General features: G+C 44.0%; 1 protein-coding gene across 2 annotated transcripts in view; it reads right to left on the bottom strand.

Moving 5' to 3' along the window:
* ADGRD1 (adhesion G protein-coupled receptor D1) overlaps positions 1-25,956 on the bottom strand; it is a 1,069,475-nt gene that overhangs the window by 16,147 nt on the left and 1,027,372 nt on the right. For both annotated transcript variants that reach the window (XM_075341810.1, XM_075341809.1), the window contains 2 exons: positions 6,003-6,129; positions 231-272 (listed from right to left, as the gene is read on the bottom strand). In XM_075341810.1, the coding sequence (XP_075197925.1) occupies positions 231-272; positions 6,003-6,129 (169 nt within the window). The remainder of the gene's footprint in view (positions 1-230; positions 273-6,002; positions 6,130-25,956) is intronic.

The following is a 25,956-nucleotide window of genomic DNA, read 5'->3' on the forward strand; positions in this document are numbered from 1 at the left end:
GAAGTGTGAAAATACACGGAGCGACGTGAAATGAAGATATAAATCTCACTGCTATTTATGACAGCCGATGTTCTAAGAGTAATGAGGATTTTATAAATTAATGTGACACTGAAAATATTAAAGGCTTTGAATGTCTATTCATTTCCTCACGCAGATGTGACAAGGGCAACATACGTTTCATTTTATGATCATCTAGCACTATGCTTGTTGTACATATATACATGACTTACCTCTGAATTTAAAAGGCAATGGAATAGGAAGATGAAAAATCCCTAAAATTAGAAAAATGACAATCGTTACAACACATATATAGATCTCCTGTTAAAACCTTTTATACAACCTATAAAAACTATACCCAGGAATTAATTAGGTGTAACCCATGATTCTTGGGTGGGCTTTACACACTACGACATCGCAGGTGTGATGTCGGTGGGGTCAAATTGAAAGTGACGCACATCTGGCATCGCATGCGACATCGTAGTGTGTAAAGCCTAGATGATACGATTAACGAGCGCAAAATCGTCGTAATCGTATCATCAGTGCAGCGTCGGCGTAATCCATAATTACGCTGACGTGACGGTCCGATGTTGTTCCTCGCTCCTGCGGCAGCACACATCGCTGTGTGTGAAGCCGCAGGAGCGAGGAACATCTCCTACCGGCGTCACCACGGCTTCCGTAGGATATGCGGAAGGAAGGAGGTGGGCGGGATATTTACATCCTGCTTATCTTCGCCCCTCCGCCGCTATTGGCCGCCTGCAGTGTGACGTCGCTATGACGCCGCACGACCTGCCCCCTTAGGAAGGAGGCGGGTCGCCGGCCAGAGCGACGGTCGCAGGGCAGGTGAGTGCATGTGAAGCTGGCGTAGCGATAATTATCGCTACGCCAGCTATCATACGATATCGTACCTGCGACGGGGGCGGGGACTATCGCGTGCGACATCGCAGCATCGGCTTGCGATGTCGCAACGTGCAAAGCCGCCCTTGCTCTTTAAATTTTCCAAACTGCACAAGAAAAATAGAAGATAATGGGTTACTATAGACAATAGTACAGCTTTGTTTAGTCTATATGTTCTCCCACCCACACACCCACCCACTCCCCACCATAATTGCATCTTATTAAATAATAAAGTGTGTCACTTTTATATATTAAAACAAGGACATAAGTTATGATTATACCCACCAATATCACTCCAAATCACCAAAGTCGGGTGGGGGGGCACAAGAAAAAGTTTCTTGTTTTTTTATAGAGTTACACTATCTGCAGTGATGCAATGTGTGACTCCACTCCACAGAGCTAAGAAGTGCTTATTTCAGCCGCACAATTTAGCCCTTTGGGACTACATAATAGATGAAACTTCACTCACTAGTATAGCATATCTTGGGCATCACACATTTTTGGGTTTTTGTTTCTAAAGAAATTGTTAATTAGCATAACATGATATAATATAACAGAATGTTGGAAGCCATTTCCTACAAAAATTGTTGCAAGAATCCAAACTCCAAACAATTTTGAACTGTGAGGGACAGTCAAATCACTGTACAGACAGAGGTCATAGAAGATGGACCTTCACCAAATGTCACATGCTATCAATTTCACTCACTGTAGTGAGAACAACACTTTTTTCATCAATAAGCTATCTAAATTTTAAAATATGCACTACAAATAGCATATTTATATACAGTAAATATATACATACACAGTACAGACCAAACGTTTGGACACACCTTCTCATCTCTAGAACCACTATTAAGAGGAGACTTTGTGCAGCAGGCCTTCATGGTAAAATAGCTGCTAGGAAACCACTGCTAAAGACAGGCAACAAGCAGAAAAGACTTGTGTGGGCTAAAGAACACAAGGAATGGACATTAGACCAGTGGAAATCTGTGCTTTGGTCTGATGAGTCAAAATTTGAGATCTTTGCATCCAACCACCGTGTCTTTGTAGAAAAGGTGAACGGATGGACTCTACATGGCTGGTTCCCACCGTGAAACATGGAGGAGGAGGTGTGATGGTGTGGGGGGGCTTTGCTGGTGACACTGTTGGGGACTTTTTCAAAATTGAAGGCATACTAAACCAGCATGGCTACCACAGCATCTTGCAGTGCTGTGCTATTCCATCCGGTTTGCGTTTAGTTGGACCATCATTTATTTTTCAACAGGACAATGACCCCAAACACACCTCCAGGCTGTGTAAGGGCTATTTGACTAAGAAGGAGAGTGATGAGGTGCTACGCCAGATGACCTGGTCTCCACAGTCACCAGACCTGAACCCAATTGAGATGTTTTGGGGTGAGCTGTACCGCAGAGTGAAGGCAATAGGGCCAACAAGACTGTTGGAAGACCATTTCCGGTGACTACCTCTTGAAGCTCATCAAGAGAATGCCAATAGTGTGCAAAGTAGTAATCAAAGCAAAAGGTGGCTACTTTGAAGAACCTAGAATATAAGACATATTTTCAGTTGTTTCACACTTTTTTAAATATTTCATTCCACATGTTTTCATTCATAGTTTTGATGTCTTCAATGTAAATCTACAATTTTTAGAGTCATAAAAATAAAGAAAACTCTTTGAATGAGAAGGTGCGTCCAAACTTTTGGTCTGTACTGTATCTACATATATATATATATATATATATATATACAAAAATATGTGTGTGTATATATATATATATATATATATATATATATATATTGTATATTTATACAGGTGCATCTCAATAAATTATAATATCATCAAAAGGTTAATTTATTTCAGGTATTGAATACAAAAACAAAGGAAGCACATAGAGTCACTGCAAACAGAGTGATCTCTTTCCAGTTTTTATTTCTGTTAATGTTGAAAATTATGGCTTACAGCCAATGAAAACTCAAAAGTCGTTATCTCAGAAAATTTGAATATTATATAAGACCACTTTTGCTACTATTGCATGCATTACTCCATAAATACAGCGTGGCATGGAGGCGATCAGCAGATGGCACTGCTGAGGTGTTATGGAAGCCAAGGTTGCTTTGATAGCAGCCTTCATCTCATCTGCATTGTTGGGTCATCTTCCTCTTGACAATACCCCATAGATTCTCTATGGGATTTAGGTCAGGCGAGTTTTCTAGCCAAGCAAACACAGTGATACTGTGGTTATTAAATCAGTTATTGATAGTTTTGACAGTGTGGACAGGTGCCAAGTCCTGCTGGAAAATGAAATTTCCATCTATAAAAAGCTTCTCGGCAGAGGGAAGCATCAAGTGCTCTAAAATTTCTTTAAAGATGGCTGCGCTGACTTTGGTCTTGATAAAACACAGTGGACCTACACCAGCAGATGACATGGCTTCCCAAACCATCACTGATTGTAGAAACTTCACACTAGACCTCAAGTAGCTTGGATTGTGGCCTCTCCACTCTTCCTCCAGACTCTGGGACTTGATTTCCAAATGAAATGCAAAATTTACTTTCATCTGAAAACAATATCTTGGACCACTGAGCAACAGTCTAGTTATTTTTCTGCTTGGCCCAGGTAAGATGCTTCTGGTTTTGTCTATTGGTCATGAGTGGCTTGAAACAATGAATGCGACACTTATAGCAAATGTCCTGGATACGTCTGTGTGTGGTGGCCCTTGAAGCACTGACTCCAGCAGCAGTCGACTCCTTGTGAATCTCCACCAAATTTTTCAATTGACTTTTCTTTACAATCCTATCAAGGCTGCGGTTATCCTGGTTGCATATGCACCTTTTTCTACCACACTTTTTCCTTCCATTCAACTTTCCATTATTATGCTTGGATACAGCACTCTGTGAACAGAAAGCGTCTTTAGTAATGACCTTTTGTGGCTTACCCTCCTTGTGGAGTGTATCAATGACTGCCGTCTGGATATCTGTCAAGTCAGCAGTCTTCCCCATAATTGTGTAGCCTACTGAACCAGACTAACGGACCATTTTAAATACTTAGGAAGCCTGTACAGGTGTTTTGTGTGATAATTCTTCTAATTTTCTGAGATAAAGATTTTTGGGTTTCATTGGCTGTAAGCCATAATCATCAACATTAACAGAAATAAACACTTGAAATTGATCACTCTGTGTGTAATGACTCTATATAGTATATGTGTTTCCCTTTTTGTATTGAATTACTGAAATAAATTAACATTTTGATGATATTCTAATTTATTGAGATAAATAATGTCTGTAAATTTCAGTAATTTGGAATTTTTGCCTCCAACTGCTGTAATTCCAATCAAACGACACTGATTTAGGCCTTTTTCACATGTTCGTGAAAAACCACGCACGTTTTTCACGGACGTTTCAGAGGTGCGTTTTGCCCTCCGTGAGCCGTGTTTATGGCCTACGTGTGTTCTCCGTGTCTTATCCGTGATAACACATGGAGAACGGGAACTTTCTGCTCACCTGTCCCTGGCTTCGCTGTCCATGGTGCTGATCTTTGGTCTCCAGTCCTGCCGACTCCCCACTGTTGCTGCTTGTGGCAGCAGTGAAGTGAATATTCAATGAGCATAATGAGCGGCGGTCGGAAGCAAGTGACAGCAACGGCAGAGACAGGAGGGCTGGAGAAGGTGAGTAACGTTTTTTTTTTTATTTTCTCAAACACGTGTGTTTTCTCCGGCGCGTGTCACACGGAACACCTCCGTGTGGTCCTTTTGCGTTCTGTGTAACACCCGTGATGCCGGAGAAAAACGGACATGTTGACGTGTGGAGCACACGGACACACGTATGCTCCACACGTACACACGGTCCATGGCAGAACACGCACGTGAGCGCAGACCCATTGATTTTAATGGGTCTACATTTGCCCGTGTCTCCGGTACGTGAGGAAATGGACCAATCACGTACCGGAGACAAGGACGTGTGAAAGAGGCCTTAAAGTGATTACATGTCTACGATTATATTAGTTAATTTCTTCCTCAACAAATTTAGCAAACATTTAGTTATGGACTTCACTTTTATAAAAGGGTACATTGTCATTGTAAGGATATGAGTTTACATTGCATTTTATTCCAAGGGACAAAAATATCCATTTTTCAAGCAGAAGACTCTTCAGGAAACTCTCCTGCATTTTGGAGGAGTTTTGTAATCTTTATCCATCTTTTTAAGCAGTTCTATTCCTGAACATTTTATGGCAATTTTAGTTGCTCCCAGCAGTTTTTGATCATTATTTATTATTTATTATTATAGCACCATTTATTCCATGGCGCTTTACAAGTGAAAGAGGGTATACGTACAACAATCATTAACAGTACAAAACAGACTGGCATAGGAGGAGAGAGGACCCTGCCCGCGAGGGCTCACAGTCTACAGGGAATGGGTGATGGTATAATAGGTGAGGACAGAGCTGGTTGTGCAGTGGTGTACTGGACTGAGGGCTATTGTAGGTTGTAGGCTTGTTGGAAGAGGTGGGTCTTGAGGTTCCTCTTGAAGCTTTTATCACCATTTTTGGATGTTTTTTCCAAAAATACATTGAAGAAAATACTATTTTATTCTTTGTAACGGAAATCCATGCAAAACATGGGAAAAAAAGGCATCTTCACGGCATTTTTTAGCCTTCCTATTGACTTTGGTTATAAAGTATTGAGCATCTTACTAGCAGATAATGGCTGATTTATGTACACGTCACTTCTTTTAATATGCTTGATATCATTTCAAAGCTTGAAGCAATTGAAAAAAGCTCAAAAGCCTAAATATCTGAACAGCAACTCTTTTTTTATATAGAAATGAATGTCTATTCTTTTGAGCATTTTGTTGGGGCTTTTTGTGGTGTTTTCCAGCACAAAAATGGTGTACAAAGAAGCAGTGTGAACATTCCCTAGTAAGGAAAGGCCCTTCCTCGAAGTGATGCTATAAATTTGGAAGTACCCAGACAGTTAAGTAACTTTTCCTTTTTCAATTTGTCACTCAGAATGATAGCAAGAGAACAGCATGAAGCTAAACATCAGGAAAAGTTCTCATTACATGATATTTTAGGTTGATCCCTTTTTTGGTTTTGTAGGATATCTGCAAACCTTACCTGCAATGAGTTACAGATGGCAAACATATATTGGAACACTATTGAATGTTCATTGACAGCGAGGACGCCAAAAATCCAGGAGCTTCCAAGGATTGGCAAGAGCACTGCCACAGCTTTAGCTGTTAATCTGAAAAAAGCAAAAAAATAAAGTCAAAAACATATGTTTTTAAAGTAAAAATGTTAGCAGACTTATTTTGTCCGGGATATCTCCAAGTTATGAAGCTAGACAAAATGTGCATCGGGGTGTTTAAATACAACAGGGTCTATATGGATATTCTAATTGAGGTGTTTCAACCCAACAGGGTCTATATGGATATTCTAAATACTATAGTTATTATTATTTTTATTATTAATAATGCTACTACTACTACTACTACTAATAATATATTAAAATACTATACAATAGTAAATAATAGTGAATTTGTTGGGCTGCACTAGTTGGAACAGGCATAAAAATGCATTTTGCAAAAATCTGCATCTTTTCTACATCAAGTTTCTGGCAAAGAAGCCTTGGTGAATTGGCCCCATAATTTTAAAAAGGGCATGGCATGGTGAGAAATGTCCTCCTGAGGCTACCTTGACTAATAGGTGTCTACTTATTTTGTGAGTAGAGTAATATCTTGCCTTAACTTAAGTTTGGCAGTGAAAAATCAGAGGAAATCTGACCAGATGACAGGTCCGGTTTTAGACAAATTGTGGTTCTAGGGCCCCAGATTCTGACTAACAACAGCATTGCAGTCAATCCAGTGCATTGAAGTGAGTTTTAAACTATTAACAATATCTTTAAACGGAAGCTGTCACCAGGTTTTTGCCAACTAATCTGAGAGAAGATAACATCCTGATTTCAGCAATGTGTCTCTTACTGGTCTGCTAAGTGGAGTTTTAATAAAATCACTGCTTAATCAGCAGTAGAGATGAGCGAACTCGGGGTTCGGTGTTCAGACTTGTATAAAAAAAAAACAGAGATCGGGTTCAGAGTTTGGGTGCTTTTCATACAAACATCATAAACGTGAGCCACGCGCACTATGGGTAACAACAGTATGATCGAATGTACTGTGCACCCCCAAAAAATACAAAATCCCGGCCCACCTGCCACAAAAAGTGATTTCTTTATGGCTGGCTGCATGTGGGCGGACACCCGAACTACCAAATTAGTGACTTCCATTGCGGTTCAGGTCAAGTTTGAGACCCAAATAAAACTTATTTCAAAGTCTGGTTGCACCTGCCAGACCGAATTGCCATGAGTCCGCTCATTTCTAATCAGCAGTAGATTATCATTACAGGACTACTTGGCGTGCTGCCAGGTAGTCCCGCATATTCATGAGCTCTGTATAATTAATAGATCTGCAACAGAGAAAACATTAATTTTATCAAAATGACAGCAAACAGCTCAGTATGTGACACATAACTGGAATCAGGGTCTCTGTCTCTACATCATGCTGCTCTCAAATGGGGGAGCAAAAATCTGATAACAGATTCCCTTGAAGCGCCAAAAAGCCACTCAAAGCAAAAAGACAATGTACTGTACAGTACAAGGAGTAAAACATGTCACAAGGTTCTGTTATTTGGTGTCTTCAGCTAGTTACGCCACTAAAAATGCAGTTTCTCAGGTATCCTCATGTAGAGAAGTGGACACAACAGCCTGATGGTTTTACAGATAGAATTGGCGGGAGAACACTGCCCTCTGCTGGTTGAGAAAACCACTAAAAACAAAAGAACAGGGCAACTGTTTCCTTTGGGGAATAAATTCAGGGGGACACCATGTCAAGTGATAACATTGGGGCAGCAAAAAGATATAAAAGGGCAGGACACTGTCAGGGGCGGGATTATAGCCAAGAAACAGAAGTGAGAAGATTTACGCTCAGGGTTGCAGTATGTTACCCTTTATGCTGATGAAGCAAGTGAGCAGACTGCAGACCGTGGAGTGTGTGTCATGTCACTCCCATGAGCCACCCACCACCGCCACATGTCAAGAGCCTGAGTTACGTTAACCCCTCTGATGCCACTGGTCAAAATTCAAAGCTTGCACTACGTGGTCAGGATGCACATGCCACTAGTCAAAACTTCAAACTGACCTATGTGATCAAGCCGCAGACACCGCCGGTCAAAACCCTGAGCGTTGTAGAAAGCTGCAGATGCTACCAGTCAAAACCCCAAGTCATAGCTACGTGGTTAGGCCACAGTCACCGAAGTTCAATATCTCAGTCCTGGAGTGGCCTGGGCTTTTGCCTCCTGCTTGGTTTTGTGTTATCTGAGGGCGTAGTATCCATTTAGGAGTGCTTAGGGTGGTAACTGAAGGGACTTAAGGTACCGTCACACATAACGAGATCGCTAGCGAGATCACAGCTGAGTCACGGTTTCAGTGATGCAGTAGCGATCCCGTTAGCGATCTTGTTATGTGTGACACCTACCAGCGATCAGGCCCCTGCTGTGAAATCTCTAGTTGTTGCAGAATGGTCCAGGCCATTTTCTTCAAAGGCGATGTCCTGCTGGGCAGGACGCATCGCTGTGCTTGACACTGTGTGACAGGGTCCCAGTGACTGCTGAGATAGTTATACAGGTATTGTTCCTGCATCGCTGGTAAGATCTATCTGTGTGACATCTCACCAGCGACCTCCCAGCGACTTACCTGCGATCCCTATCACGTCGCATCGTTTTCGGGATCGCTGGTAAGTCGTTGTGTGTGACTGGGCCTTTAGGCCCTGCTCTGCTAATAACCTCTATGGTGACTGGATTAGTGAGTGACCTGACAGTGGTTAAATGGGTTATATTTTCTTTATGATAAGGGAATATTTTTTGGGGTGGTTATCAGGGTAACGTGCTGATAAGGTTTATGATCATTATACATATATCTCGATTCCATATTAACTGAATGTGATTACACTGAATGTACTGTATCCCCAGGAGCTTAAATTGAGTTCCCACCCCCCACTATATCAACCTGTGTGAATAATACAGTGTAAAGTCACCACTGCGTCATCCCTCTCTATGTATTGCATTCTGGACCTGTTTGTTACACTCATTCTAGTAGTATTCTACAAAGAACACAGCTTTGCTATATGTTTTAATTCAGTTAATGAAAACAAATAATAATACGGAAAATATGAAAATCAAATAATATTATTACTAGTGATGAGCGAGTACTAAAAAGCTCGGGTGCTCGAAGCTCGGGCCGAGCCTCCCAAGATACTCGTGTACTCGGCCCGAGCAACGAGCCCAATGTTATCCTATGGGAGACCCGAGTATTTTTGTGAAATGACCACCGGCAGCATGTAGAAACCCTAAAAATGTCACAAAAGTCTCAGAAGAGTGCTCAAATGACATGGCAACAGCATGGGGAAGACCCCTTGAAGCATTTATCACTCAAAAGTCACAGCTGTGAACAATTTTGTCCGCGTTTCACGCCATTTTTACGGACTCACCAGAAAACCTTCCAAAATGACCCCAAAATGATTTTTCATGGCAGAAATGTTAAGGGCACATACCCAATAGTGAGATAGAGCTGGTGTATGTTACTTTTTGAGATTAATACATGAAAGATTTTACGTGAAAACATTGTGTGGCACTCCGATGTCCCTGAGAAGAGACGTACATGAAGGCCTCTTGAGTCTAATGTGCCCATTTTGAGGAAGTGAGTCTTTGTAGTATTTTCCTTTGCCAGGGCAGTCCAAAATTGTGAGGTTCACCAATGCCCCTGCATAGAGACGTGCATGAGGGCCTGTAAACCTGAAGTGCCCATTGGAAGGAAGTGGGTCTATTGTAGTATAGCCCTTAGGCAGGGCAGCCAAAAATTGGGAGGCTCCACGTTGTCCCTGGGTAGAGACGTGCATGAGGGCCTCAAAACATTAAGTGTCCATTGTCAGGAAGTGGGTGTATTATAGTATAGCCCTTAGGCAGGGCAGCCAAAAATTGGGAGGCTCCACGTTGTCCCTGGGTAGAGACGTGCATGAGGGCCTCAAAACATTAAGTGTCCATTGTCAGGAAGTGGGTGTATTATAGTATAGCCCTTAGGCAGGGCAGCCAAAAATTGGGAGGCTCCACGTTGTCCCTGGGTAGAGACGTGCATGAGGGCCTGTAAACCTGAAGTGCCCATTGGAAGGAAGTGGGTCTATTGTAGTATAGCCCTTAGGCAGGGCAGCCAAAAATTGGGAGGCTCCACGTTGTCCCTGGGTAGAGACGTGCATGAGGGCCTCAAAACATTAAGTGTCCATTGTCAGGAAGTGGGTGTATTATAGTATAGCCCTTAGGCAGGGCAGCCAAAAATTGGGAGGCTCCACGTTGTCCCTGGGTAGAGACGTGCATGAGGGCCTCAAAACATTAAGTGTCCATTGTCAGGAAGTGGGTGTATTATAGTATAGCCCTTAGGCAGGGCAGCCAAAAATTGGGAGGCTCCACGTTGTCCCTGGGTAGAGACGTGCATGAGGGCCTCAAAACATTAAGTGTCCATTGTCAGGAAGTGGGTGTATTATAGTATAGCCCTTAGGCAGGGCAGGCAAAAATTGGGAGGCTCCACGTTGTCCCTGGGTAGAGACGTGCATGAGGGCCTCAAAACATTAAGTGTCCATTGTCAGGAAGTGGGTGTATTATAGTATAGCCGTTAGGCAGGGCAGCCAAAAATTGGGAGGCTCCACGTTGTCCCTGGGTAGAGACGTGCATGAGGGCCTGTAAACCTGAAGTGCCCATTGGAAGGAAGTGGGTCTATTGTAGTATAGCCCTTAGGCAGGGCAGCCAAAAATTGGGAGGCTCCACGTTGTCCCTTGGTAGAGACGTGCATGAGGGCCTCAAAACATTAAGTGTCCATTGTCAGGAAGTGGGTGTATTATAGTATAGCCCTTAAGCAGGGCAGCCAAAAATTGGGAGGCTCCACGTTGTCCCTGGGTAGAGACGTGCATGAGGGCCTCAAAACATTAAGTGTCCATTGTCAGGAAGTGGGTGTATTATAGTATAGCCCTTAGTCAGGGCAGCCAAAAATTGGGAGGCTCCACGTTGTCCCTGGATAGAGACGTGCATGAGGGCCTCAAAACATTGTTCCCATTGCAAAGGAGCGGGTCTCCTGTCGTTGTAATGTCCATTCTGCAAAGAATGGGCGAAAAAATTTACCACTGGGGGTATACCTGAAACAAAGGCCTAAGTATTGCAATTTGTAACGGTCATCATCATGGTGGCGCATGAGGAGAAGGAGGAGCAGTCCAGCGATTATCCAAAGTCCAGAAGTGTGTACCCATGGGTGAGTGGAGGTACATGGCAAACTTTAAATTCCGCTCTCATTTGCTGGTGGTGTGGTGAAGTCTGGCCCAATCCAACCCTTGTTCATCTTGATCAGAGTCAGCCTGTCAGCATTTTCAGTTGACAGGCGGGTGCGTTTATCTGTAATGATTCCACCTTCGGCACTAAAAACACGCTCTGACAAAACGCTAGCAGCAGGGCAGGCCAGGACTTCCAAGGCGTAGAGAGCCAATTCATGCCACGTGTCCAGCTTGGATACCCAATAATTGTAAGGCACAGAGGAATGTCGGAGTACAGTTGTTCGATCTGCAAGGTACTCCTTCAGCATCTGGGCAAACTTAGGATTTCTTGTGGCACTACCCCGCACCTCAGGGGCTGTGGTACGTGAGGGGCTGAGAAAACTGTCCCACATCTTAAAGACTTTTCCCCTACCTCTGGCGGATTGGACTTGTGCCTCTCTCGGCTGTACGCCTCGGTTGTCCACTGATTGCTGACCTATGCCGCTAGCGTTTTGTGAGGGGAATGCTTTGCCTACTTCCGTGACTATGGCCTTCCGGAACTGCTGCATTTTGGTTGACCTCTCCTCCACGGGAATAAGAGACAAAAAGTTCTCCTTGTAGCGTGGGTCTAACAGTGTTACCAACCAGTAATGATTGTCGGCCAAGATGTTCTTAACGCGAGGGTCACGAGACAGGCAGCTTACCATAAAGTCAGCCATGTGCGCCAGACTCTTAACAGCCAGGACTTCAGTAGCCTGACCAACAAGATGACTGAACATGCTGTCCTCCTCCTCCTCCTCCTCCTCCTCATCTACCCTGTCCTCTGGCCAGCCACGCTGAACCGAGGATATGACTGGTGTGCATGTCATATCCTCAATTTGGCCGGAGAGTTGCTCCATGTCTTCATCCTCCTCCTCGTCATAGTCCTCCACTGCACGTTGTGATGAGACGAGGCTGGGCTGTGTGTTATCATCACCCACACCCACTACTGTTTCTTGCTGCAACTCATCGCGCTCCGCCTGCAATGCATCATGTTTGTTTTTCAGCAGAGACCGTTTTAGAAGGCAGAGTAGCGGTGTGGTGACGCTAATAATGGCGTCATCACCACTCACCATCTTGGTGGAGTCCTCAAAGTTTTGGAGGATGGTACATAGGTCTGACATCCATCTCCACTCCTCAGGTGTTATGTGTGGAGTTTGACCCATTTCCCGACGGCTTAGGTGATGCAGGTACTCAACAACTGCCCTCTTCTGCTCACATATCCTGACCAACATGTGCAGAGTTGAATTCCAACGCGTGGGGACATCACACACCAGTCTGTGAGCCGGAAGATGCAAACTGCGCTGAAAGCCGGCAAGGCCGGCTGAAGCAGTAGGTGACTTTCGAAAATGTGCAGACAGGCGGCGAACTTTTACCAGCAGATCAGACAGCTCTGGGTATGACTTTAGAAACCACTGAACCACGAGGTTGAGCACATGGGACACGCATGGAACATGTGTCAGCTGGCCTCGCCTCAAAGCCGCCACCAGGTTCCGGCCATTGTCACACACGACCTTTTCTGGCTTTAGGTTCAGAGGTGTGAGCCAGTGATCTGCCTGCTGTTTCAGAGCTGTCCACAGCTCTTCTGCATTGTGGGGTTTGTCACCTATGCAGATTAGCTTCAGCACAGCCTGTTGCCGCTTCGCCGAGGCAGTGCTGCAGTGCTTCCAGCTTGTGACTGGTGTGGAGGGTACAGTGGATGAGGATGCGCAGGAGGAGGAGGAGGCTGAAGAGCATGACATTCCGGAGCTGTAGAGTGTGGGTGAAACACTGACTGAGGTAGGGCCTGCAAACCTTGGTGTGGGAAGGACGTGTTCCGTCCCTCGCTCAGACTGGGTCCCAGCTTCCACAATATTAACCCAGTGTGCCGTCAACGAGATGTAGCGGCCTTGCCCACAAGCACTTGTCCACGTGTCTGTGGTTAGGTGGACCTTGGGTGAAACAGCGTTGTTCAGGGCACGTGTGATGTTTTGTGACACGTGGTTATGCAACGCGGGGACGGCACACCGGGAGAAATAGTGGCGGCTGGGGACCGAGTAACGTGGGACAGCTGCCGCCATCAGGTCACGGAATGCTTCTGTCTCCACCAGCCTAAAAGGCAACATTTCCAGCGCAAGCAGTCGCGAAATGTTAGCATTTAGAACTGTGGCATGTGGGGTGTTGGCAGTGTATTTGCGCCTGCGTTCAAAGGTTTGCTGAATGGATAACTGAACGCTGCGCTGGGACAAGGACGTGCTTGATGATGGTGTTCTTTCTGCGTAGGCAACTGCAGGTGCAGGAGTGGAGGAGGCTTGTTCGCAGGCAGCATGGACAGGGGATTGGCTCGCATGCACAACCAGCGAAGACGTAGCAGTGACATCAGCAAGCACTGCTCCTCGACTCTGTTGTACTTCCCACAAAGTCGGGTGCTTGGCTGACATGTGCCTGATCATGCTGGCGGTGGTCAGGCTGCTAGTTTTGGTACCCCTGCTGATGCTGGCACGGCAGGTGTTGCAAATGGCCTTTTTTGAATCATCTGGATCCAACTTAAAAAACTGCCAGACTCGGGAAGACCTAACATTTGTACAGGCACCTTGTGTCGTCGTGTTGTTTCGGGGAACGGTTGCCTGACTTCTGCCTGGGGCCACCACCCTGCTTCTTACTGCCTGTTGTGATGCTACGCCTCCCTCCCCCTGTGCACTGCTGTCCTCGCTCTGCATATCCTCCTGCCAGGTTGGGTCAGTTACTGGATCATCCACCACGTCGTCTTCCTCTTCCGCACCCTGCTCCTCCTCCTGACTTCCTGACAATTGTGTCTCATCATCGTCCACCACTTGTTGAGACACGTTGCCAACTTCGTGAGAACGTGGCTGCTCAAATATTTGGCCATCTGTACAGACGATCTCCTCATGACCCACTTCAATATGAGCTGGCGAGAGGCCAGAATGTGTGAATGGAAACGTGAACAGCTCTTCCGAGTGTCCAAGTGTGGGATCATTAATGTCCGAGGAGGACGTGTACTCAGCCTGGTGGTAGGAAGGAGGATCAGGTTCAGAAATGTGCGGTGCAGTATCACGGCTACTGACACTTGACCGTGTGGAAGACAGAGTGTTTGTGGTGGTGCCAATCTGACTGGAAGCATTATCTGCTATCCAACTAACAACCTGTTGACACTGGTCTTGGTTCAAGAGCGGTGTACTGCTGCGGTCCCCAAGAATTTGGGACAGGACGTGCGAGCGACTAGATGTGGCCCTTTGTTGTGGCGAAATTAGAGCTTGCCCACGACCTCGGCCTCTGCCTGCACCACCATCACGTCCACTTCCTTGTTCCTTGCCAATGCCCTTGCGCATTTTGCAATGCTGTGCACTGCTGACGTGTATATTCACTACTTGTGCGTTATATCAAAGTTTGTGGAAATTGCACACAAGTGCACCTGTACGCTGCCACCGACAGGCACACACGTGCGGTTTTAAAAACCAAGCACGGACGCAATAAGAACCTAACAGGTTTTTTTGGGGAGCGACAATTACAGACAAGTCAGACACTATCTGGACTGTTTTACACTGTGTACACCAGCCCCAGATATGATGAAGGCTGGTATACGGTCACCACTAGGAATGGCTATATATACCCTGCCTGCCTGCCTGTATACTGGTACAATAGTCCTGACAAGGACTCTTCTGGTCACTAGCCTGTATTCAGACCTGGCTATACCCTGCCTGTATATAGCAACAATAGTCCTGAGAAGGACTCTGCTACTGTACTCCGACCTGGCTATACCCTGCCTGCCTGTATACAACTAGAATAGTCCTGAGAAGGACTTTTGGTCACACTGTTTGCAGCCCTGCAACTGAAAAAGCTATAAAGGGCCGCAAAGCTTTCCCTGAATCAGCGACACTCTCCCTGCACTCACTGTCTGGATAGCTGTGAGCAGAGCACAGCGCGCCGGCCGGTATAAAGGCTCGGTCACGCTGTGCAGGCCGGCCAATCACTGCAATTCCACAACTAACAGGGCTGTGGCATTGCAGTGGTCTGCCAGCCAATCCCTGCATGAGGGCTGGCTCTCAAAAGAGCGCCAACATGCAGGGATGAAGACCACGAGTACAGCACGAGTATCGCGAGATTACTCGGTCCCCGCCGAGCAGCCCGAGTACAGCGATACTCGTGCGAGTACCGAGTAGTTACAAGCATGCTCGCTCATCACTAATTATTACAAAGTTGAGTTTTGCATTGCAGGATTATTTGTCATGAATACACAATGATATCATGCAGCATCTTGTGAATGCAGTCTTGTCATCTATATGCTTAGGTTGAACAATCATATGTGTGAGATCTAAGATAGAAGAGGGGGCTCCATTTATCACCTCATTCAAATGCCACTGTTTACTTAATAAACCTATTATTGACCCAGAAATACTCCACAACACAGTGCAGTGTACTACAGTGTCTCGAAAAAGTATTTCTATCTCGTTCACGTTCCACCAACAAATTTAAATGTATTTTACTGTGATTTTATGGGATATACCAACACAAAGTAGCTCACATTTGTGAAGTATATAGGAAATGACACATGGCTTTCTAAATATTTTAAAAATATAAATCTGAAAATTATGATGTGCAATTGTATTCAACCTCCTGCTGCACGTCTGTTGGCGGATATCTCTACCAGCTTTGCACATCTTGAGATTACATTTTACCCATTCTTCTTTGCACAGGATCTTTAGCTGAGTGAGATTGGATGGAGAGCATCTGTGAATAACAATTTTTACATCTTGCCACAGATTCTCAATAGGATTTAGGTCTGGACTGATACTGGGCCATTTACAAAAATACATACATCTGCCCTCTAGAATGCAAACAATGAAAAAAGAAACACTGGTATTGCATTACTGCTATAGGAGTATTTGAAAAAAAATATATGAGATCACCTTGTCATGGTTATTGGGCCCACATGCCAATACGTAACCTAAGAATTTTTTTTTTCAAATACTCCTATGGGAGTAATGGAATACTGGAGTTCCCTTATTCATTTTTAGCATTCTAAAGTGCAGCTGTATGTGTTTTTGTATTTATATTATGTTTTTAGCTGACAACTGTTCACACCTATTGGATCTGCGGGTCAGTCTTTTTATATACTTGGCCATTTACACACATGAATATGCTTTTATTTAAACCATCCATTGTCACTCTGGTATGATGTTTAAGGTCCTTCTGGAAGGTGACCCTACACCCCAGTCTCAAGTCTTTTGCAGTGTTTAACAGGTTCTTCTTCAGCATTGCCCTGTAGTTATCAACTAAGCATCATCCATCTTCCAATCAACTCCAACCTGCTTCACTATCTCAATGGGGATGGTGTTTTCAGGGTGATGTACAGTGTTAGTTTTCTGGCAAAAATAGTGTTTTGCTTTAAGCTGAAATAGTTCTACTCTGACCATGAGGCCTAAGCCACACGGCGAGAAAATCGGTGCGAGTGGAGTGCGATAAAACATCGCATTCCCCTCGGACCAATTCTAGCCTGTGTGACAGCACACATGAGCGATTATTTTCTCAGCCCTAATCGGACCGAGAAAACAATCGCAGCATGCTGCGATTGTAATCCGAGACTCTTTCTCTCGCACCCATTCAAGTGAATGGGGCGAGAGAAAAATCGCACTGCACTTGCGGTACACCGGTGTACCGTGCGTGCAGAGCGAGAATGTCTATAGCCGGCTACACAGGCGAGAGGGAGAGAAATCCCTCCCTCCCCTCCTGAGTGCCGGCCCGCCCCCCGCAGCTGAGGTCTGCTCGCACGAACGGACCTCAGTTGCAAGGACACAAGCATGAGACTCGGCTCTGCTGTACTGCCAGCACGAGCCGAGTCTCATGCAAGGGGATCGCAGTAGTCCCCGTGTGGCCCCAGCCTAACACCTTCTTCCTCATGCTAGCTGTGTCTCTAGTCACATGAGATCCCCTCTCCCAAAATATTGGGCCAAATGCAAAATGCTATATTTGTCAGAAAACAAACACTGGACATCCCACTGAAAACACCATTCCCACTGTCATACATTGTGGTGGCACCATCATGCTGTGGGGAGGTTTCTCTTCAGCAGGGACAGGGAAGCTAGTCAGAGTTAATGGCCGGCGCTAAAAACAGGGCAACTCGGGAGGAAAACCTGTTAGATGCTGAAAAAAAAAAACTTGAGATCGAGATGTAGGTCCCAATTCCAGCAGGACGGACAACCCTAAACATACTGCCAGAGCTACAATAGAAAGGTGTAGATCAAAGCCTAATCATGTATGTGAATGGCCCAGTCACAGTCTAGACCAAAATCAGACCAAAATCCCATTGAGAATCTGTGGGAAGATGTGAAAATTGCTCTTCACAAATGCTCTCCATACAATATAAATTTCCCTTGTGGTCTGCAGTTTATTTAAAGGAGGTCATTGACAGACAAGTAATTGGACCTGTTCATAATGCATTTAGCAGATGCCGGTCAATAGGCTACTGCTAGATTAACATAGCAATTCTCATCTAGCCTAGTTGAGATGACTTTCAGTTTAAGTTTAGGTCAGAAGACCCACAATCGAATCAGGAATTTTTTACATAAAGCCACAAAAAATATATAAGGATATCTCTTAAAGGGGTGTTCTCAAGTTTAAATGTTATCCTTTATCCAAGGGATAACTTTTCGATCACTGTGGGCTTGACCACTGTGGCCAGCACTGATTCCAAGAATCAAGGAACTCCGACTGAAGGAAGCTGAAGTTGATCATACGCACTAACGCTCCATTTATTCTAACAGGAGATCAGCCAAGACCTGAGCTCAGCAATCTCTGGTGTCCTTTTTAAGAATGAATGGAGTGGTGGTGTACACTATCGACCTCCACTCCACTCAGCCAGGACTCATCAGAGTCCTGACTCTTGGGATTGATGGAGTCCACGGCAGTAGGACCCCAGAAATCTGAAAGCTATACTGTGTAAATCTTCCATAAAAATGCTCAGTCTTCTATTATACTTGGGTACTCAAGTTGCACCCATCCGAGCATTCAACTGCTCATATGAATACTGAGTACCCGAGCATTGTAGTGCTCACTTATCACTAGCCATCACTCCTGCTGCTAGCACACACCACACAGTAGCCTGTACCCATAATTCATAGGATAACTTCCAGATCTCTGGGGTTTGACTGCCGTGTCCTCCATAGATCCCAAAAATCCTGATGAGTGACATCAGGTATCATTCATTTTTTATATCACTTCATCTTTGTATTTTTGTTTTGTTTTTTTTTTCATTTCTTTTTTACATTTATTACATTGGAGGTTGTGTTGCTGTGCAGTGTGTAACTGGTATTGAGGTGCAGTAAAAAAAAAACCTCAACAGTGACCAGTGCTTTATTGTCGCCTATAGAAACCCTTCTCCTGGGTGGCAACACAATTACTGTACTGTGTCCTGATAAGTGCTGCTGTGTAACATCTGGACTAGGTCAGTGGTCAGGTGTCGCTTTCAGGCTGTGTAGTAAGGTCCTGATGCTGAACATCAGCTGTCAGTACTCAGTATAGATTATAAGCCTGTCAAAGTGTGGCTGGATGGCCAGATCTCAGTACATGAGAAGATGCAGAGTGCAGGGCTGTAGTACATGCATGACTGCTTCTGCCTCCGCCATCGCCTAATGCTACTGTAAATAACACTAGGCAGTGCAGCAGCAGGCAAGAGTATTGCAGGAGGACAGAACAAAGATTAACTTATTTCTTCCTCTTCTCCTGCTCTAAGCTCCAATGTGGAGGCAGAAGTTGGGCGTCTACTACAGAAATGCTTTTTGCACTTTTTCCTGTCTGGTCGCCGGATGCCAGAAGTGATACTGCATGCAGCTTTGAAGATTCCTCACGGAGGTAGAGTAGAGGGAACAAACACTAGGCGCCTCTATGCCTGGGGGCCTTGGCAGCTGCCCAGTCTGATTCCCATAACTGTGACCCTGCAAGTGGACAGTTCCCCGCATGGGACATTCTTCTTAAAACTATGTTTTCTCTAATATGCTTCAACATTTCAGATTAAGAATTAAGTTTTTAATGTGTGTCTTTTAGCATATCCCGAAGCCCATAGTGAGGGCAGCATGAATCTGCGCATATTCCCTTTAATAGTCATTTTAAAGTTAATTTGTTTTTACCATACGTAAAATATTTTGAAAAAATAAGAAAGGGTCCAATAATGACACTGAATAAAATTTTATTGAACTTATAAGGGTGTTTGTTGCCATTATTTATTATGTCAAACACTACACGATCTAAAGAGCCATATCAAATGAGACTGGGGGAAAATAAAACAGTAAAACACATCGAGACATTACTAAGAAGATGACAGTGACACCAAATCAAAACCGCAGAGCAGCTGAAAACATGCCACTGGCTGTGTCTTCCTGAATGATTGCGTTCATTCACTTCCTGACATTAATGGCCACAAGGCACCCCCGACGTGGGGCCGACACTACATCATCACTAAGACTTCTTTTGATAGAATTCAGTATGTTTTAATATAGTTTGTTTTAAACTTTATTGCCACCTCAGGTATATATACCACTTTTCTAATATATGGAATACCATCAGCAACAAAGGAACCCTTGTTTTTGTAAATTTCAAAGTGAAATTGTAGTCAGCTGAGCGGATATTGAAACCAATGACAATATTGAAAAATATTATACATGAGAAAAAGTAGGGAAAAAACATTGAGAAATCCGTTATATTAAAATACAGAATCAAGTTAAAGTGACCCTCCAGTTCAATATTAAAAAATCGAAATAAAAAATAGTTACATGGTGCCCTATGTTTTATTCTTTTAGCCATTAACTCCCAATACCCTTTCAATGATTTTTTTCCTATTCATTTCTGGCTTCTAGCTTCTCAGTTTTTATCCTTCAGAGATGGGCTCTATACTTCTATTCTGGCATTATGCTGTAAAGTATTATGACAGTTTATATTTAAAGACACTCCATGGTCAACAATCATATCTAAAGGGGGCTTTACACGCTGCGACATCGCTAATGCGGAGTCGTTGGGGTCACGGAATTTGTGACGCACATCCGGCTGCATTAGCGATGTTGCTGCGTGTGACACCGATGAGCGATTTTGCATCGTGCAAAATCGCTCATCGGTGACATGGGGGTCCATTCTCGATTATCGTTACTGCAGCAGTAACGATGTAGTTCGTCGCTCCTGCGGCAGCACACATCGCTATGTGTGACGCCGCAGGAACGAGGAACCTCTCCTTACCTGCCTCCCGGCCGCTATGCGGAAGGAAGGAGGTGGGCAGGATGTTACGTCCCGCTCATCTCCGCCCCTCCGCTGCTATTGGGCGGCCGCTCAGTGACGTCGCTGTGACGCCGCACGGACCGCCCCCTTAGAAAGGAGGTGGATCGCTGGTCACAGGGACGTCGCCGGGCAGGTAAGTATGTGTGACGGGTCTGGGCGATGTTGTGCAGCAAGGGCAGCGATTTGCCCATGTCGCGCAACAGATGGGGGTGGGTACCCACACTAGCGATATCGGGACCAATATCGCAGTGTGTAAAGTAGCCTTAAGTCACTGACTACAGAGAATGATGATATTCCATTTGTTTTCTACAGATCTTGTTGCTTGGCTTTTTCTTTTGCTCGCTTCTATTAGGCCAGAGCTATGGGCTGTGACTGCAACTTAACTGCCGTGTCTACGAGTACACAGAGTTTCAGGTAGTCTGAGACACACCTCCTGTTTCTTTATTAGTCAATGCCGTTGTTCCTTCTCTCCTTTTGCAGTTCTGCCTACTCTAATTAGCTGTTGTATATTAACACAAGTCTGTCAAAGGCTCCTCAGCAAGTAAGTGCGTGGAGAGCTAACAAGAGATATGCTAAACATGTCAAAAGGATATGTGTCCAAGGTATGCAAAACAGTGTTATTTTAAAATATCTTTTTTATTGCATTGAAATTCCCAGTTGATAATTAGTGATGAGCAAGCGTGCTCTCCACTGCTTGCTACTCGATCGAGTATCGTGTTTCTGGGACACACACGACTTGAGTACCAAATATAATTAAAGTCAATGGGAAACTTGAGCATTTTCAAACTCAGATGCTTGAGGCTCGAGTAACTAGCTGTAGTGAGTATGCTCGCTCATCACTATTGATAATGCAAAACCTTACTGAAGTAACATTAAAATTACCCAAATCTGCATAACTATTACTGTAGGAAGATGGAAGACTCCCCCCTATGTGCTTAGCCCAGTCATCATAAAACAATAGGTATAACTGGTGATGCTGTGAAAATAATTTCCTTTTGCTACGCTAAAGAGTTTTACCCTTCACTATATAGATAAAAATCAGAAAGTGCATTAAACTTAGAGGTTGTTTTCGGAAGCTTAACGGGAATCTATTAACAGGTTTTTGCTACCTCATCTGAGAGAAGCATGATGTAGGCAAGGAGAGTGAGTCTAACGATGTTTGACTTAGATTACTGTGTGCAGCTGTTCTGTCACAAAGAAAGATTTTATTTTTTTTTTCATTTAGTAGAGCTGCCACCGCCCATGCCAGGCTTTCCGTGTACATTTCCATAGACAGAACCTGATAATCACAGAAGGGGACTAAAGCTCATGTGCTCCTCAGACCCACTAATGATAAAGCTAACAGGCTTAAGCTAACATTGCAGGTAAACAAAAACACACTTTGATATAACAGATGGCTGGCTGTAAACTGTGTGTTAACTTGTACAGCATGCTGGCTTCAGATTACATAGGAGAAACTTTCTGACAGAGTCCATTCTGTTCCGTTAAGACACCTGGATGCCTACTTTTGCTCAGCATAAATAATTAACTTGGCTGTCACCGCATCGATATGATGACATTGGGTGTGATATCAAGTGACTGCTTTTCTATTCCTGTGCCTGTGTAAAAAGATATCAGCACTTGTTCTGATACAGGAGACTTTTGCCTTTTGACTCAAGAGCTGCATTTGCACAGAAATAGAGAATGTAGAGGAGGTGAGCTTTTGATATAATACGGCAGTTTCATCATATGGAAGCAATAACAGCCATGTCATTATCTACAGAGAGCAAAGAAGGGAAGCTGGTTGCCTTGCTTGTCAGAGTACTATTAAAACATGCATATACTTACACTTTACCAAGCAAAACGTCACAGTTTATGAATTTTCCAATTTCTGTCAGTAAATTGGACACTCCCTTTAATTGTGTAGCAAGTCACAGCTGGTAATTTAATGCCTGCTAGGTAGCCAGATGCTCATGTCCAACAATTCAAATCAAGATTTTTTTAATCATAATCACCTTTCAGGAGTTTTTCTGGGACATTAAGGCCATGTGCACACATTGAGTATATAGTGAGTAATTTAACTCCATATTTGCAGCCAAAACTAGGTGTGGAACTATAAGAGGAAAACTATAATGGAAACACGAGCACCACTTCTGCATTTTTTACCCACTCTTGGTTTTGGCTTGCAAATTACGGAGGTAAAAACTCCCCAATTACTCAATGTGTGCATGTGGCTTTACAAGCCAGATGCTCCTACTGGCTCCTACATAGATGGAGCATTAGGACACATCCACACATTGAGTATTTGGTGAGTTTTTTACCTACAGTTATTTTTAGCCAAAACCTGGGAGTGGGACAATCAGAGGAAAAGTATAATAGGAACACGGGCACCACTTTTGCATTTTATACCTACTCCTAGTTTTGGCTTACAAATAGTGATGAGCAGACCCGGACTGTAAAAGTACCTAAGTGCCGGACTCGGGCCCGGGTATTGATCGGCAGCCAGCAACCCGGGAAGTAAAAAAAATAAAGGAAAAATAAAGAAAATGAGAATGAAGCAAGCAGGCTCTACTTAACAAGGCTCCCGTGCTGCTGTAACTGCTCCCGAGGCCGTTCATTCCCTTTTGGGGTCACTCATTACCATCACTGCATAGGCACTTCTTTCCCCACCCACCGGCGTCTGTGATTGGTTGCTGCAGACGGACGCCCAGCCTGTGTGACACCATCTGACTGCAACCAATCACAGATGCTGTCTGTGGGTCTATCGTACAGCAAAAATAAATAAATAAATAAATAAAATATTTGTCATATGGTCCCCCCATATTATGATACCAAGCACAGATTAAGCATATGGCTACAGGCTGCAGCCCCCAGGCGTGCACTTATCTTGACTGTGTATCAAAATAGGTGGAACCACATGTGCTTTTTTAACCCCTTCACGACCAATGAGTTACTGGTACGTCATTGGTCATGTCGCAGTAATCACCGCTGGCTGCTGTGGTGAGCCAATGGTATCCCCTGCACATGTCTGCTGATTTGAACAGCTAATAGATATGGGTGGATCTGCAATCCACCCATGCCTGATTGCCACTTAGATCGTGCTGTCAAAATGTGACAGCACAATTTAAATGGCCATGGTAGGGATCTCGCTATTTCCCGCCATCATCGGCGGCCCTGTGACGTGAACATGGGGAGCCAATAGCTGCCATGGTAGCTTGGGGTCTTGTGATTACCCCTAATGTGACCATGACGTATTTCTTGTCAGAGCCGACAGTACACCGTCTCTCACAGGAACACTACATTTCTGCTGATCAGAGCTGTGCAGCTCTGATCAAAAGAAATGAACAAGCGAACAGACTGCTGATCCATAAAGTCCCCAAGGAAGATTAGCAAAATAAATAAAAAATGTAAAAAAAAAGTTTTTAAAAATATGAAAAAATAAAAAGAATAAAAGTTCAAATCCCCCCGATTTGCCCCATTGAAAATAAAACAGTTAAAAAAATTAAAAATATATACATATTTGGTATTGCCACATTCAGAAATGCCCGATTTATCAAATGATAAAATTAATTAATCTGATCGGCACACAGGAGAAAAAAAAATCCAAACGCCAAAATTAGATCAAAAAGCAGTATCTGCAGAAAAATGGTATGATTAAAAATGCCAGCTCAAGATGCAATAAATAAACCATCACTGGGCCCCAAATCCCGAATAGTGAGACTGCTATGGGTCTCAGAAAGTGAAGCAAAAAGTGAACTTCAAAATTTTTTTTCAATCCCTTAGATAAAAGTAAAAGTATACATGTGTAGTATCTACAAACCCGTAGTGACCTGAGGCATCATAATGACATGCTAATTTTACCATATAATGAACACTGTGAATTAAATACCCCAAAAACAATCATACAATTGCACTTTTTTTACAATTTCACTGCACTTGGGTTTTTTTTCTCGTTTTCCAGTACACTACATGGCAAAACTAATGGTTTCATCCAAAAGTACAACTTGTCCCGCAAAAAATAAACCCTCTTATGTCAAGATTGACGGAAAAATAAAAAGTTATGACTCGGAAGAAAATCGCCCAGGGGTGAAGGGGTTAATTATTTAAATAAATAATTTAAAAAAAACAGCGTGTGGTCCCCCCCAATTTTGATACCCAAACATGAAAAAGTTTGACAGCTGGCGGCTGGTATTCTCAGGCTGGGGAGTAACATGCTTATTGGCCCCCCAGCCTAAAAATAGCAGAGTCGACAGTCCCGGAACCTTACTCGTCTCTTCCCGATTGCCCTGATGCATGGGCAGTCAGGGTAATAAAGGGTTATTTGAAGCTCACAGCTGTCACTAAGCCCTAGATTAGTAACAGGAGGTGTCTATATATCTCTATGAGTACCCTGAAGTCAAATTACCTGTGGTCACAGGTGGAGGGCCATGGGAACCTCCAGCTGTGACATCACCGCTGATCACTTGTCATGTTCCATGATTGCGCTCTGTGACATCAGATGTAGCAGAGCTGGCATCATCGTAGGAACTTGTGTGGATTATGTTGGACCTGCAGGGGTGTTTTGGGGGTTAATAAAGTGATGAAAAAGGGCGTTTTATGTACTTTATTTCAAGTAAAGAATTTTTTTTCGGTGTTTGTGTTTATTTATTTTTACTTGCAGATTAATAATGGTGGTCACATAGACCCTTCTCACCTGTAATCTAGGAGTTAGTGGCAGGTGTGAGTTGCAATTAACCCTTCATTACCCCGATTACCACCACAAAAGGGAAATCGGGAAGAGATGGGTAAAGTGTTGGGATAGTCATATCTAATGGATGCAACAATTCTGGGCGACTGCAGGCTGCTATTTTTAGGCTGGGGAGGGCCCAATAAGCATGGGTCTCTCCAGCCTGAGAATACCAGCCCCTAGCTGTCGGGCTTTATCATGGCTGGGTATCACAATTGGGGGAGGAATGCACACAGTTTTTTTAAAAATATTTATTTTAATAATTAAAACTAAAAAAAGCCACATGCGTTTCCTTTTATTTTGATACAAAGCCAAGATAAGCACATGGCAGTTGGCTGCAGCCTGTAGCCGCATGCTTTATCTGTGCTGTGTATCTTAATATGGGGGGACCGTATGCCAAATATTTTATTTATTTATTTTTAACACACAACAGATGCACATAGCATCTGTGGTTGGAAGCAGTCAGCTGTCATGCTGCCACTCATGGTGGGGGTGCATCTGACTGCAACCAAATCAGAGATGCTGGTGGGTGGGGAAAGCAGTGCATATAGACCCGAAAGTGAATGACTGACTAGTAAACAGTTACAGCCACGCTGGAGACTCAGTAAGTGCAGCCTACTTGCTCCTATCCCCTATCCTGTCTACCACAATTTTTAATAGCTGGGTTCTGATGCCCATAGACTTATGTGGGGATTGGCATCTGGCCCGAAACCAGATTTTTTTT

This window comes from Anomaloglossus baeobatrachus, chromosome 1, assembly GCF_048569485.1.
Source record: "Anomaloglossus baeobatrachus isolate aAnoBae1 chromosome 1, aAnoBae1.hap1, whole genome shotgun sequence".
Taxonomy (NCBI): Eukaryota; Metazoa; Chordata; class Amphibia; order Anura; family Aromobatidae; genus Anomaloglossus; species Anomaloglossus baeobatrachus.